The sequence below is a fragment of the Hyperolius riggenbachi genome, chromosome 8 (genome assembly GCF_040937935.1).
Source record: "Hyperolius riggenbachi isolate aHypRig1 chromosome 8, aHypRig1.pri, whole genome shotgun sequence".
Taxonomy (NCBI): domain Eukaryota; kingdom Metazoa; phylum Chordata; class Amphibia; order Anura; family Hyperoliidae; genus Hyperolius; species Hyperolius riggenbachi.
The window spans coordinates 3,943,634-3,957,464 of record NC_090653.1 but is presented as its reverse complement, the minus strand read 5'-3'; the positions used below and the strand labels follow the sequence as shown (position 1 = coordinate 3,957,464).

Here is a 13,831-nt window from a genome sequence, read left to right as displayed (position 1 = left end):
GGTGTCAGAAGTCTGCAGGACTGGATCAGGTAACAGGAGAGACATTGGGGGAGCCCTGGTGAGAGTATTGCTTACATTTCTGTAACTCATAATCACTGTGCAATGTGGGCAGCAAAAGCCGTCTCATGGGTGTAATGGGAAACAATTTTTAAGTAATTAATCAATAAATTAATTCAGTCCAGGTTTGCTGTATCTCTTATGGTATTTCCATTACGGACCCTCTGGGACCACCTGAGATGACCAGACCCCGAGAATGCAAGGACCACCTGCAAGAGGAAACAGCGCCCCCTATGCCAATATATACATAGATATATAAATAGGACATACCGATTTGGCGGTGGCGGAGATGTACTGGACGACCATGTCATGCTTTTTGGCGAGTTCTTTCTGCCGCAGCGGCGCTTTCTTCTCTTCGCTCAGATTCATGTCTTCCTGGAAACGAGAAACGGGAAACGCACTACAGGTTAGGCTTGTGTTTTGTAGTATAATATGTGTAGTATAATATGTGTAGTATAATATGTGTAGTATAATATGTGTAGTATAATATGTGTAGTATAATATTTGTAGTATAATAGGTGTAGTATAATAGGTGTAGTATAATATGTGTAGTATAATAGGTGTAGTATAATATGTGTAGTATAATATTTGTAGTATAATATGTGTAGTATAATATGTGTAGTATGATATTTGTAGTATGATGTTTGTAGTAGAATATGTGTAGTATAATATTTGTAGTATAATAGGTGCAGTATAATAGGTGTAGTATAATAGGTGTAGTATAATATGTGTAGTATAATATTTGTAGTATAATAGGTGTAGTATAATAGGTGTAGTATAATATGTGTAGTATAATATGTGTAGTATAATATATGTAGTATAATATGTGTAGTATAATATGTGTAGTATGATATGTGTAGTATGATATTTGTAGTATGATATTTGTAGTAGAATATGTGTAGTATAATATGTGTAGTATAATATGTGTAGTGTAATATATATAGTATAATATGTGTAGTATAATATGTATAGTATAATATGTGTAGTATAATATGTGTAGTATAATATGTGTAGTATAATATTTGTAGTATAATAGGTGTAGTATAATAGGTGTAGTATAATAGGTGTAGTATAATAGGTGTAGTATAATAGGTGTAGTATAATAGGTGTAGTATAATATGTGTAGTATAATATTTGTAGTATAATAGGTGTAGTATAATAGGTGTAGTATAATATGTGTAGTATAATATGTGTAGTATAATATTTGTAGTATAATATGTGTAGTATAATATGTGTAGTATAATATGTGTAGTATAATATTTGTAGTATAATAGGTGTAGTATAATAGGTGTAGTATAATAGGTGTAGTATAATATGTGTAGTATAATATTTGTAGTATATTAGGTGTAGTATAATAGGTGTAGTATAATAGGTGTAGTATAATATGTGTAGTATGATATGTGTAGTATGATATTTGTAGTATGATATTTGTAGTAGAATATGTGTAGTATAATATGTGTAGTATAATATGTGTAGTGTAATATATATAGTATAATATGTGTAGTATAATATGTATAGTATAATATGTGTAGTATAATATGTGTAGTATAATAGGTGTAGTATAATAGGTGTAGTATAATATGTGTAGTATAATAGGTGTAGTATAATATGTGTAGTATAATATGTGTAGTATAATATTTGTAGTATAATAGGTGTAGTATAATAGGTGTAGTATAATAGGTGTAGTATAATATTTGTAGTATAATAGGTGTAGTATAATAGGTGTAGTATAATAGGTGTAGTATAATATGTGTAGTATAATATGTGTAGTATAATATGTGTAGTATAATATTTGTAGTATAATAGGTGTAGTATAATAGGTGTAGTATAATATGTGTAGTATAATATTTGTAGTATAATAGGTGTAGTATAATAGGTGTAGTATAATAGGTGTAGTATAATATGTGTAGTATAATATGTGTAGTATAATATGTGTAGTATAATATGTGTAGTATAATATGTGTAGTATAATATTTGTAGTATAATAGGTGTAGTATAATAGGTGTAGTATAATAGGTGTAGTATAATAGGTGTAGTATAATAGGTGTAGTATAATAGGTGTAGTATAATATGTGTAGTATAATATTTGTAGTATAATAGGTGTAGTATAATAGGTGTAGTATAATATGTGTAGTATAATATGTGTAGTATAATATTTGTAGTATAATATGTGTAGTATAATATGTGTAGTATAATATGTGTAGTATAATATTTGTAGTATAATAGGTGTAGTATAATAGGTGTAGTATAATAGGTGTAGTATAATATGTGTAGTATAATATTTGTAGTATATTAGGTGTAGTATAATAGGTGTAGTATAATATGTGTAGTATAATATGTGTAGTATGATATGTGTAGTATGATATTTGTAGTATGATATTTGTAGTAGAATATGTGTAGTATAATATGTGTAGTATAATATGTGTAGTGTAATATATATAGTATAATATGTGTAGTATAATATGTATAGTATAATATGTGTAGTATAATATGTGTAGTATAATAGGTGTAGTATAATAGGTGTAGTATAATATGTGTAGTATAATAGGTGTAGTATAATATGTGTAGTATAATATGTGTAGTATAATATTTGTAGTATAATAGGTGTAGTATAATAGGTGTAGTATAATAGGTGTAGTATAATATTTGTAGTATAATAGGTGTAGTATAATAGGTGTAGTATAATAGGTGTAGTATAATAGGTGTAGTATAATATGTGTAGTATAATATGTGTAGTATAATATTTGTAGTATAATAGGTGTAGTATAATAGGTGTAGTATAATATGTGTAGTATAATATTTGTAGTATAATAGGTGTAGTATAATAGGTGTAGTATAATAGGTGTAGTATAATATGTGTAGTATAATAGGTGTAGTATAATATGTGTAGTATAATAGGTGTAGTATAATATGTGTAGTATAATAGGTGTAGTATAATATGTGTAGTATAATATGTGTAGTATAATATGTGTAGTATAATATGTGTAGTATAATATGTGTAGTATAATATTTGTAGTATAATAGGTGTAGTATAATAGGTGTAGTATAATAGGTGTAGTATAATAGGTGTAGTATAATAGGTGTAGTATAATAGGTGTAGTATAATATGTGTAGTATAATATTTGTAGTATAATAGGTGTAGTATAATAGGTGTAGTATAATATGTGTAGTATAATATGTGTAGTATAATATTTGTAGTATAATATGTGTAGTATAATATGTGTAGTATGATATGTGTAGTATGATATTTGTAGTATGATATTTGTAGTAGAATATGTGTAGTATAATATGTGTAGTATAATATGTGTAGTATAATATTTGTAGTATAATAGGTGTAGTATAATAGGTGTAGTATAATAGGTGTAGTATAATATTTGTAGTATAATAGGTGTAGTATAATAGGTGTAGTATAATAGGTGTAGTATAATAGGTGTAGTATAATATGTGTAGTATAATATGTGTAGTATAATATTTGTAGTATAATAGGTGTAGTATAATAGGTGTAGTATAATATGTGTAGTATAATATTTGTAGTATAATAGGTGTAGTATAATAGGTGTAGTATAATAGGTGTAGTATAATATGTGTAGTATAATAGGTGTAGTATAATATGTGTAGTATAATATGTGTAGTATAATATTTGTAGTATAATAGGTGTAGTATAATAGGTGTAGTATAATATGTGTAGTAGTATAATAGGTGTAGTATAATAGGTGTAGTATAATAGGTGTAGTATAATAGGTGTAGTATAATATGTGTAGTATAATATTTGTAGTATAATAGGTGTAGTATAATAGGTGTAGTATAATATGTGTAGTATAATATTTGTAGTATAATAGGTGTAGTATAATAGGTGTAGTATAATAGGTGTAGTATAATAGGTGTAGTATAATAGGTGTAGTATAATATGTGTAGTATAATATGTGTAGTATAATATTTGTAGTATAATAGGTGTAGTATAATATGTGTAGTATAATATGTGTAGTATAATATGTGTAGTATAATATTTGTAGTATAATAGGTGTAGTATAATAGGTGTAGTATAATATGTGTAGTATAATATTTGTAGTATAATAGGTGTAGTATAATAGGTGTAGTATAATAGGTGTAGTATAATATGTGTAGTATAATAGGTGTAGTATAATATGTGTAGTATAATAGGTGTAGTATAATATGTGTAGTATAATAGGTGTAGTATAATATGTGTAGTATAATATGTGTAGTATAATATGTGTAGTATAATATGTGTAGTATAATATGTGTAGTATAATATTTGTAGTATAATAGGTGTAGTATAATAGGTGTAGTATAATAGGTGTAGTATAATAGGTGTAGTATAATAGGTGTAGTATAATAGGTGTAGTATAATATGTGTAGTATAATATTTGTAGTATAATAGGTGTAGTATAATAGGTGTAGTATAATATGTGTAGTATAATATGTGTAGTATAATATGTGTAGTATAATATTTGTAGTATAATATGTGTAGTATAATATGTGTAGTATGATATGTGTAGTATGATATTTGTAGTATGATATTTGTAGTAGAATATGTGTAGTATAATATGTGTAGTATAATATGTGTAGTATAATATTTGTAGTATAATAGGTGTAGTATAATAGGTGTAGTATAATAGGTGTAGTATAATATTTGTAGTATAATAGGTGTAGTATAATAGGTGTAGTATAATAGGTGTAGTATAATAGGTGTAGTATAATATGTGTAGTATAATATGTGTAGTATAATATGTGTAGTATAATATTTGTAGTATAATAGGTGTAGTATAATAGGTGTAGTATAATATGTGTAGTATAATATTTGTAGTATAATAGGTGTAGTATAATAGGTGTAGTATAATAGGTGTAGTATAATATGTGTAGTATAATAGGTGTAGTATAATATGTGTAGTATAATATGTGTAGTATAATATTTGTAGTATAATAGGTGTAGTATAATATGTGTAGTAGTATAATAGGTGTAGTATAATAGGTGTAGTATAATAGGTGTAGTATAATAGGTGTAGTATAATAGGTGTAGTATAATATGTGTAGTATAATAGGTGTAGTATAATAGGTGTAGTATAATAGGTGTAGTATAATATGTGTAGTATAATATTTGTAGTATAATAGGTGTAGTATAATAGGTGTAGTATAATAGGTGTAGTATAATAGGTGTAGTATAATAGGTGTAGTATAATATGTGTAGTATAATATGTGTAGTATAATATTTGTAGTATAATAGGTGTAGTATAATAGGTGTAGTATAATATGTGTAGTAGTATAATAGGTGTAGTATAATAGGTGTAGTATAATAGGTGTAGTATAATAGGTGTAGTATAATATGTGTAGTATAATATGTGTAGTATAATATGTGTAGTATAATATTTGTAGTATAATAGGTGTAGTATAATAGGTGTAGTATAATATGTGTAGTATAATATTTGTAGTATAATAGGTGTAGTATAATAGGTGTAGTATAATAGGTGTAGTATAATAGGTGTAGTATAATAGGTGTAGTATAATATGTGTAGTATAATATGTGTAGTATAATATTTGTAGTATAATAGGTGTAGTATAATAGGTGTAGTATAATATGTGTAGTAGTATAATAGGTGTAGTATAATAGGTGTAGTATAATAGGTGTAGTATAATAGGTGTAGTATAATATGTGTAGTATAATATGTGTAGTATAATATTTGTAGTATAATAGGTGTAGTATAATAGGTGTAGTATAATATGTGTAGTATAATATTTGTAGTATAATATGTGTAGTATAATATGTGTAGTATAATATTTGTAGTATAATAGGTGTAGTATAATAGGTGTAGTATAATATGTGTAGTATAATATGTGTAGTATAATATTTGTAGTATAATAGGTGTAGTATAATAGGTGTAGTATAATATGTGTAGTAGTATAATAGGTGTAGTATAATAGGTGTAGTATAATAGGTGTAGTATAATAGGTGTAGTATAATATGTGTAGTATAATATGTGTAGTATAATATGTGTAGTATAATATTTGTAGTATAATAGGTGTAGTATAATAGGTGTAGTATAATATGTGTAGTATAATATTTGTAGTATAATAGGTGTAGTATAATAGGTGTAGTATAATAGGTGTAGTATAATAGGTGTAGTATAATAGGTGTAGTATAATATGTGTAGTATAATATGTGTAGTATAATATTTGTAGTATAATAGGTGTAGTATAATAGGTGTAGTATAATATGTGTAGTAGTATAATAGGTGTAGTATAATAGGTGTAGTATAATAGGTGTAGTATAATAGGTGTAGTATAATATGTGTAGTATAATATGTGTAGTATAATATTTGTAGTATAATAGGTGTAGTATAATAGGTGTAGTATAATATGTGTAGTATAATATTTGTAGTATAATATGTGTAGTATAATATGTGTAGTATAATATTTGTAGTATAATAGGTGTAGTATAATAGGTGTAGTATAATATGTGTAGTATAATATGTGTAGTATAATATTTGTAGTATAATAGGTGTAGTATAATAGGTGTAGTATAATATGTGTAGTAGTATAATAGGTGTAGTATAATAGGTGTAGTATAATAGGTGTAGTATAATAGGTGTAGTATAATATGTGTAGTATAATATGTGTAGTATAATATGTGTAGTATAATATTTGTAGTATAATAGGTGTAGTATAATAGGTGTAGTATAATATGTGTAGTATAATATTTGTAGTATAATAGGTGTAGTATAATAGGTGTAGTATAATAGGTGTAGTATAATAGGTGTAGTATAATAGGTGTAGTATAATAGGTGTAGTATAATAGGTGTAGTATAATAGGTGTAGTATAATATGTGTAGTATAATATTTGTAGTATAATAGGTGTAGTATAATAGGTGTAGTATAATAGGTGTAGTATAATATGTGTAGTATAATAGCTCAGCTAAAGTCTCCTTATCCTGAAATGTATCTCCCTTTATCTGTCTATTGCATGAGATAAAGTTCTCCTTAAGGCCCATACACACGTCGGATTTTAGCGAACGACCCGTCGTTTGAACGTTCCGTCGTTCGGACGTTTTCGCGTCAAATCCGACGTGTGTACAGACTATCGTTCGGGTGATAAGACTGGTTACCAACGATCCGCCGGGCGGATCGCTGGTAACCAGTCTTATCACCCGAACGATAGTCTGTACACACGTCGGATTTGACGCGAAAACGTCCGAACGACGGAACGTTCAAACGACGGGTCGTTCGCTAAAATCCGACGTGTGTATGGGCCTTTACAGTGGACGTAATTCTATAGATCGGCTTTGTGAATAAACCTTTTCTTTTCTTTCTTATTTTCCAGGCACCCAAACAGCAAACAAACAACAACAAATAAATGAAGTATTACACATAAGACAAGACGACTGATATTGAGGTTTGCTGAGAAGTGCTGTTATAGTTGTGAAGTCAGTAAGGTGAGATAAGTGGTGAGAAGTGTTGTGTTTGCTGAGAGAAGGAGAGACAGACTTGCTGCGGTCGGATCTGCTCTGAGTATCTCTGATGCGGTTACTTGGGATTACTGTACAGATATTTGGGCAGGTGACTCCCTTTATATGCCAGAAATCCGCCTGCGCATTCACCAGTCTTTGCGGAGTCATCCTTTAAACCTAACACGATTATACAAACTGACATTGCGTTGGGAGCTGAGCTGATTACTCTGCAGCGGGGGGAGTGAGACTCTCGCTGTCACATCTCTTCGGAGGAACGCGTCTCACCTGCGAGCTCCTGGGGCCAGAGCCAGCGCGGATCTGTCACAGATGTAATGCGTTTCCCTGAGATTCGGAGGAAAGGGAGCTAGCTGCGCGGCGTGCAAATACTCAGCGGGGCGACTGACAGCGCTATGTACAGCTCTCGCATTTGCAACTTGTTGCATCTGCTTCCGCTGAGGCCATTGGGAAAACGCTGCGGACGCTGGGAAAGTATTCCGAAGATAAAGGAAGGTTTATTTATGCCCTGAAGGAAATCTGCAGACATTTAAAGAGAAAGAGAGATTTAAAGGATAATGTGTTGGTTTAAAGGGACTCCGAGCACCTCTCATGGGAATGCCTAGAGACTCCGACCAGTACTGCAAAGTACTTAAAGATGCATACCTTTCTGCAGCTTGTGCTCTCCTCTTTCATTTGATGCCTGAATCGCCGTTCTACACCAAATAGTTTTTGTTCGATTTCAATTTAAAAATCACGGCTGCCATCTTGGCTATGTTATAACATCTGGGTCACCCCTGTCTTCTCTGTTAGAGAAGTGCATCACTGAGTGAAGCAGGAAGAGGAAGTGACACGCATGGCCATTGCAAGAGGCCCCTCCAGAGGGGTCATAGCAGGACTTTGTAGGAAGTCGTCTGGCTTAAAGGCATGCCCAAGAGAGGTGCTCGGAGTCCCTTTAAAGGGAGAAGAATATGGAGGCTGCCATCTTCATTCACTAATAAACAAGAGCCCCACTAGGAACCCTGCCAGTCCTGATCCTGAATGTTCAGAAGAAACAGCAATAAGTACCCCTGCCTGTCCTGATCCAAGGGGCTCAGTTCCTAGCATCCTACCAGTCCCAATACTGCCCAATACCCATAAGTCTCCAACAGAACTTTGTCATTTATGATGAAGGTTCCATAATCTGAAGTCTAATCTGTGATCTGCCCACTCCTCTCTTGTGTCCACATCGGCTTCAGTCTAGTCAGCTGTCTCCTGTATGCTCATCAGAATCAGAATCATTTATTTTGCCAAGCATGACAGGGTCATGCCTAGAATTGGATTTGGCACATACAGAGCTCAGCAACAAACATGACAGTGGTGCAGTATACAGGAGACATACATGATAACACAATTAACCATATAATACAGTTGCATTTAACAAAAAATACTACGGGTAATGATGCCAGTCTATGAGGACTGTGAGCAAAAGGGCAGCCAGGGCCCTTACAGTTCCAAGCAGGCAGAATGTCTGTGACAGGGCCAGTCTATGAACCTAAGATGGTGGGGTTGGAGGCAGAACATGGGAGGAGTTCAGGAGGTTGACGGCAGAGGGGAAGAACTAGTTCCTGTGCCTCGTAGTCCTGGTGGGGATGACCCGGAATCTCCGCCCTGAACGTAGGCGGCTGAAGTAGCACTGGCCAGGGTGGGAGGGGTCGTTGGCTATCTTCAGCGTTCTAGTGCGCAGTCTTGTGTTGTAAAGTAGGTCAAGTGAAGGGAGGGGTTTTCCGATGGTTCTCTCTGCTGATCTAATGACCCTCTGGAGTTTTAGCCTGTCGCTGGCGGAGGAACCAGCGTACCAGACCAGTGACTTGGGAGGTCCATCTACGTAGCTGTCCATGCATGGCAGTTTGCTCAGGTCATGGTTCAGGCCCTAACGCTGTATAACCAAGTTTGAATGTTCATTCAGAATCTTGTTACCTGTCTTGGCCAGCAGAAAGAAACTCTAGCTACTGGGTTTCCCTTATCTGTAGCCGTTTGACCACAATGTGGGCCCTTTCATGAGGGTTTGGTTGCTTTACTGCCAATAGATAAAATGTGGGTGCTTCTCAAGAGTCTTGATCCCAGTTTCAACCAGGAGGCAACCAAAGTGCCAAATTTCTCCAGACAGGCTCTGCTGCCAGTATACCAGGAAATTCCAGTCATGCAACCAGTTACTTAGGCTACAGTTCCACCACCTGTAACTCCATCTCCAGTCCTAAAACCTATAACTAGTTCTACCTTCACTACCAGCCACAGACATTGGTTTATCCCATACAAAGGTCTCTGACAGCTGGGGGGGGCTTGCCAAGAAGGGTGGGGGGAGATCTACTTGTGACTCTGTCCTGTACTTAACCTGCCACTATTGTTGCATCTTCAGCTCCTGTCACTGATTATATATTATTTATTGGATTGATATGGTACCAGCATCTTCCATAGTGCTGTACATAGCACAAAACACATTGTGGTAAACATGCATGAGAAGTTCAAGACACTGTGCGATCATGGCATCCAGGACAAATACAAATACATGGCATTATTATTATTTATTGGATCCATATAGAGCCAAAACCAGTGGTGCTCGGATAATCTCCGTGATCGCGGAATAGCCGTGTATAACAAGCACTTTTTCACTATTTGACTTCCGAATCCGAATCCGTGATCGACTCTGGATCACGGAAACCGGCCACGGAAATTCCATGATTGCAAGTATTCGGAATTCAGTTACGGCCGTGATCGCGGTGGAAATCCGAGATTAGGTCGTGATTGGCTGAAATGGGCAGAATTGACATCCCTGGGCCAATCAGAGGCCCCCAGCCAGGCCCTAGCAACCAATCATAGGAGGGGAGGCTCTGCCCTCCCCTCCTGTATATAAAGTGGGGGCCATTTCCAGAGCTCCGTCCTTGCTAGACTCTGCGGCACCGAGAGGATCATCTCCAGGCCATATTGTACATTAGCAAGAGCGTTTCCAGTCCTTACGTTGCCCTTATACTGTATCTGATACTTGTATTCAGCTAGCTGGCCAGTGAGTGATTACTTAAAGGATACCCAAAGTGACATGTGACATGATGAGATAGACATGGGTATGTATAGTGCCTAGCACACTAATAACTATGCTGTGTTCCTTTTTTTCTTTCTCTGCCTGAAAGAGTTAAATATCAGGTATGTAAGTGGCTGACTCAGTCCTGACTCAGACAGGAAGTGACTATAGTGTGACCCTCACTGATAAGAAATTCCAGCTATAAAACACTTACTTAGCAGAAAATGGCTTCTAAGAACAGGAAAGAGATAAAAAGGGGAATTTCTTATCACTAAGGGTCACATTGTAGTCACTTCCTGTCTGAGTCAGGACTGAGTCAGCCACTTACATACCTGATATTTAACTCTTTCAGGCAGAGAAAGAAAAAAAGGAAAAAAAGGAACCCAGCCTAGTTATTTGTGTGCTTGGCACTGTACATACACATGTCTATCTCATTATGTCACATGTCACTTCGGGTATCCTTTAAGTCAGCCCCACGCTTGCTGTGATATCCTCCCACGGATGGGAGCCACGGATGCATGCCATTTTTTCTGCAGCATCATTATGCTGTGGTACCACCAGTGAGGTGCCATGGTCGTTATGTGCTGCCGCACTGACCGCTTTAGTCCTCCTCCTACTGCCGATGATGTTCTATTTCACTACTAAAGTCTGCGCTCCCGATGCCAGCGTCCACGGACAACTCTGCTGCCATGTCATTGCTATCGCTGCAAAAAAAAAAAAAAAAAAAATTTACAAAAACCTCTCTGGGTGTTTTTGTGGCATCGGCCACTCATCCTCCTCCAGTGGTAGCACCACCGCCAGGTGCCATTGGGACTCACCTTCACCCCTGTGATTGCTTAACGTGTATTTCCCTGTTTAAAACCACTTATTACTAGAGATGTACCGAACGGTTCGCCGGCGAACGGTTCCAGGCGAACATTGGGGGTTCGCCTGGAACCGTTCGCGTTTTGCGGAAGTTCGATTCGCCCCATAATGCTCTATTGAGGGTCAACTTTGACCCTCTGCATCACAGTCAGCAGGCACATTGTAGCCAATCCGGCTATACTAAGCCCTGGAGCCCCCCCCCCCCCCCCCCCTTATATAAGGCAGCCTCCGGCGGCCATTACACCCACTCGTGTGCCTGCTAGAGACAGACTAGGGACAGCTGCTGCAGACTTGTTCTTCTAGGGACAGATTAGTTAGGCTCTTGGCTTGCTCCTGGCTGATTGTTATTGCTAAAATAGCACCCCTCAACAGCTCTTTTGAGAGACAATGTTTTCCAGATGTGTTTTTTGTGTGTGTTGCTCACTGACATTATACAGCCCTATCTGTTGCAGCTGGACCTTGGTAATTGTTATTACTGTGCCAGCCAGGCCCTGCCTAACTATACTGGGACACCTACCTATGCCTACCTAACTACTGGGGCACCTACCTACCTATACTAGGGGACCTACCTATGCCTACCTACCTATACTGGGGCACCTACCTATGCCTACCTAACTACTGGGTCTCCTACCTATGCCTATCTACCTATACTGGGACTCCTACCTATGCCTACCTAACTACTGGGGCACCTACTTACCTATACGAGGACCCCTACCTACCTACCTATACTAGGGGACCTACCTATGCCTACCTACCTATACTGGGGCACCTACCTATGACTACCTAACTACTGAGGCACCTACCTATGCCTACCTACCTATACTGGGACTCCTACCTATGCCTACCTACCTATACTGTGTCTCCCACCTATGCCTAGCTAAATACTGGGTCTTCTATCTATGCCTAGCTAACTACTGGGACACCTACCTATGCCTACCTACCTATACTAAGGGACCTACCTATGCCTACCTACCTATACTGGGTCTCCTACCTATGCCTAGCTAACTACTGGGACACTTACCTATGCCTACCTACCTATACTGGGACTCCTACCTATGCCTACCTACCTATACTGGGACTCCTACCTATGCCTACCTACCTATACTGGGACTCCTACCTATGCCTAGCTAACTACTGAGGCACCTACCTATGCCTATCTACCTATACTGGGGCACCTACCTATGCCTACCTACATACAAGAAGATAATAAGGTCGTTGCTTCATTGTGGACAGACCAAATTTGATCAGCTGGACAGTCACTGTTGTTCTATCATTGAGCTACCACAGCCCGGCGACCATATGGGCTTGAAAACCGCCACGGCCTGCACTCTCGCCATGGTGCGCACAAGTCCAGCACGGCCGTCACTACACAAACAGCTGTTTGCGGTGCAATACACAGTGAGTTTGGTGTGTCAGTGTGAAGCAGTACTCTAATTGCACTCCCTGATTGATGTATACACATGCAAGATGTTTGAAAGCACGTTAGGCCTGCAATTTAGCATTCAATGTGATTTCTGCCCTTAAAACGCTGCTTTGCGTCAAATCCAGATTTTTCCCCTGGACTTTTGGCGTGTATCCCACTCCGCCATGCCCCCCTCCAGGTGTTAGACCCCTTGAAACATCTTTTCCATCAGTTTTGTGGCCAGCATAATTTTTTCTATTTTTCAAAGTTCGCCTCCCCATTGAAGTCTATTGCGGTTCGCAAACTTTTCCGCGAAGCGAACCTTCCGCGGAAGTTCGCGAACCCGGTTCGCGAACCGAAAATCGGAGGTTTGCGACATCTCTACTTATTACCAGTTAATAGCCCCATTTAAAGTGTTGATTTAACTTTAAAATCCATTTTCTCAAAAACAAAGTTCTTTTTGGATTTTTTTAGGTTTAAGTTGTAGCTCCTTGTCACCTTTATAATCCATGCAATTCAGGGGATTGTAGCGTGTATGGGGGCCTTGCTGTTACCTAAAACGCGAATTCAAATTCATGAGTCCGTTTCAAATCCGTAAATGAATCACGGAATTTCCTGATTTTTTTTTCAATCACGGCCGATGATTCGCATAGTCGAATTCGTGATAGGGGGGTATCCGAGCATCACTGGCCAAACCATTACCCACCACTGGACAATAAGTCGTTCTAGAGCCTACGGCTAATCTGATAGGAGTTGAGCAGGATTGAAGTCCTGTGATTGGACGCCGGCTCTTATGAACCCATCACTCTACCCTTTGATGATGAATTGGTTTTCCAGTTGAGGGTGGGAAGGTTCTCTTTAGAATCTTCTCTGCCATGGCAGAGTCTGGCCTGATGACTCGTGTTGTCGTGATCAGAATATTCAAATTCCTAACCTCAATCTGAAATCTTCTGATCAGAACCTGAATAACTACACATGCTTCCCGCTGCAGGGGGT

At 36.3% G+C, this 13,831-nt stretch overlaps 1 protein-coding gene across 3 annotated transcripts in view; it reads right to left on the bottom strand.

Moving 5' to 3' along the window:
- DIAPH2 (diaphanous related formin 2) overlaps positions 1-13,831 on the bottom strand; it is a 1,596,586-nt gene that overhangs the window by 1,376,670 nt on the left and 206,085 nt on the right. For all 3 annotated transcript variants that reach the window (XM_068249979.1, XM_068249980.1, XM_068249981.1), the window contains one exon: positions 328-432. In XM_068249979.1, coding sequence (XP_068106080.1) covers positions 328-432 — 105 coding nt within the window. The remainder of the gene's footprint in view (positions 1-327; positions 433-13,831) is intronic.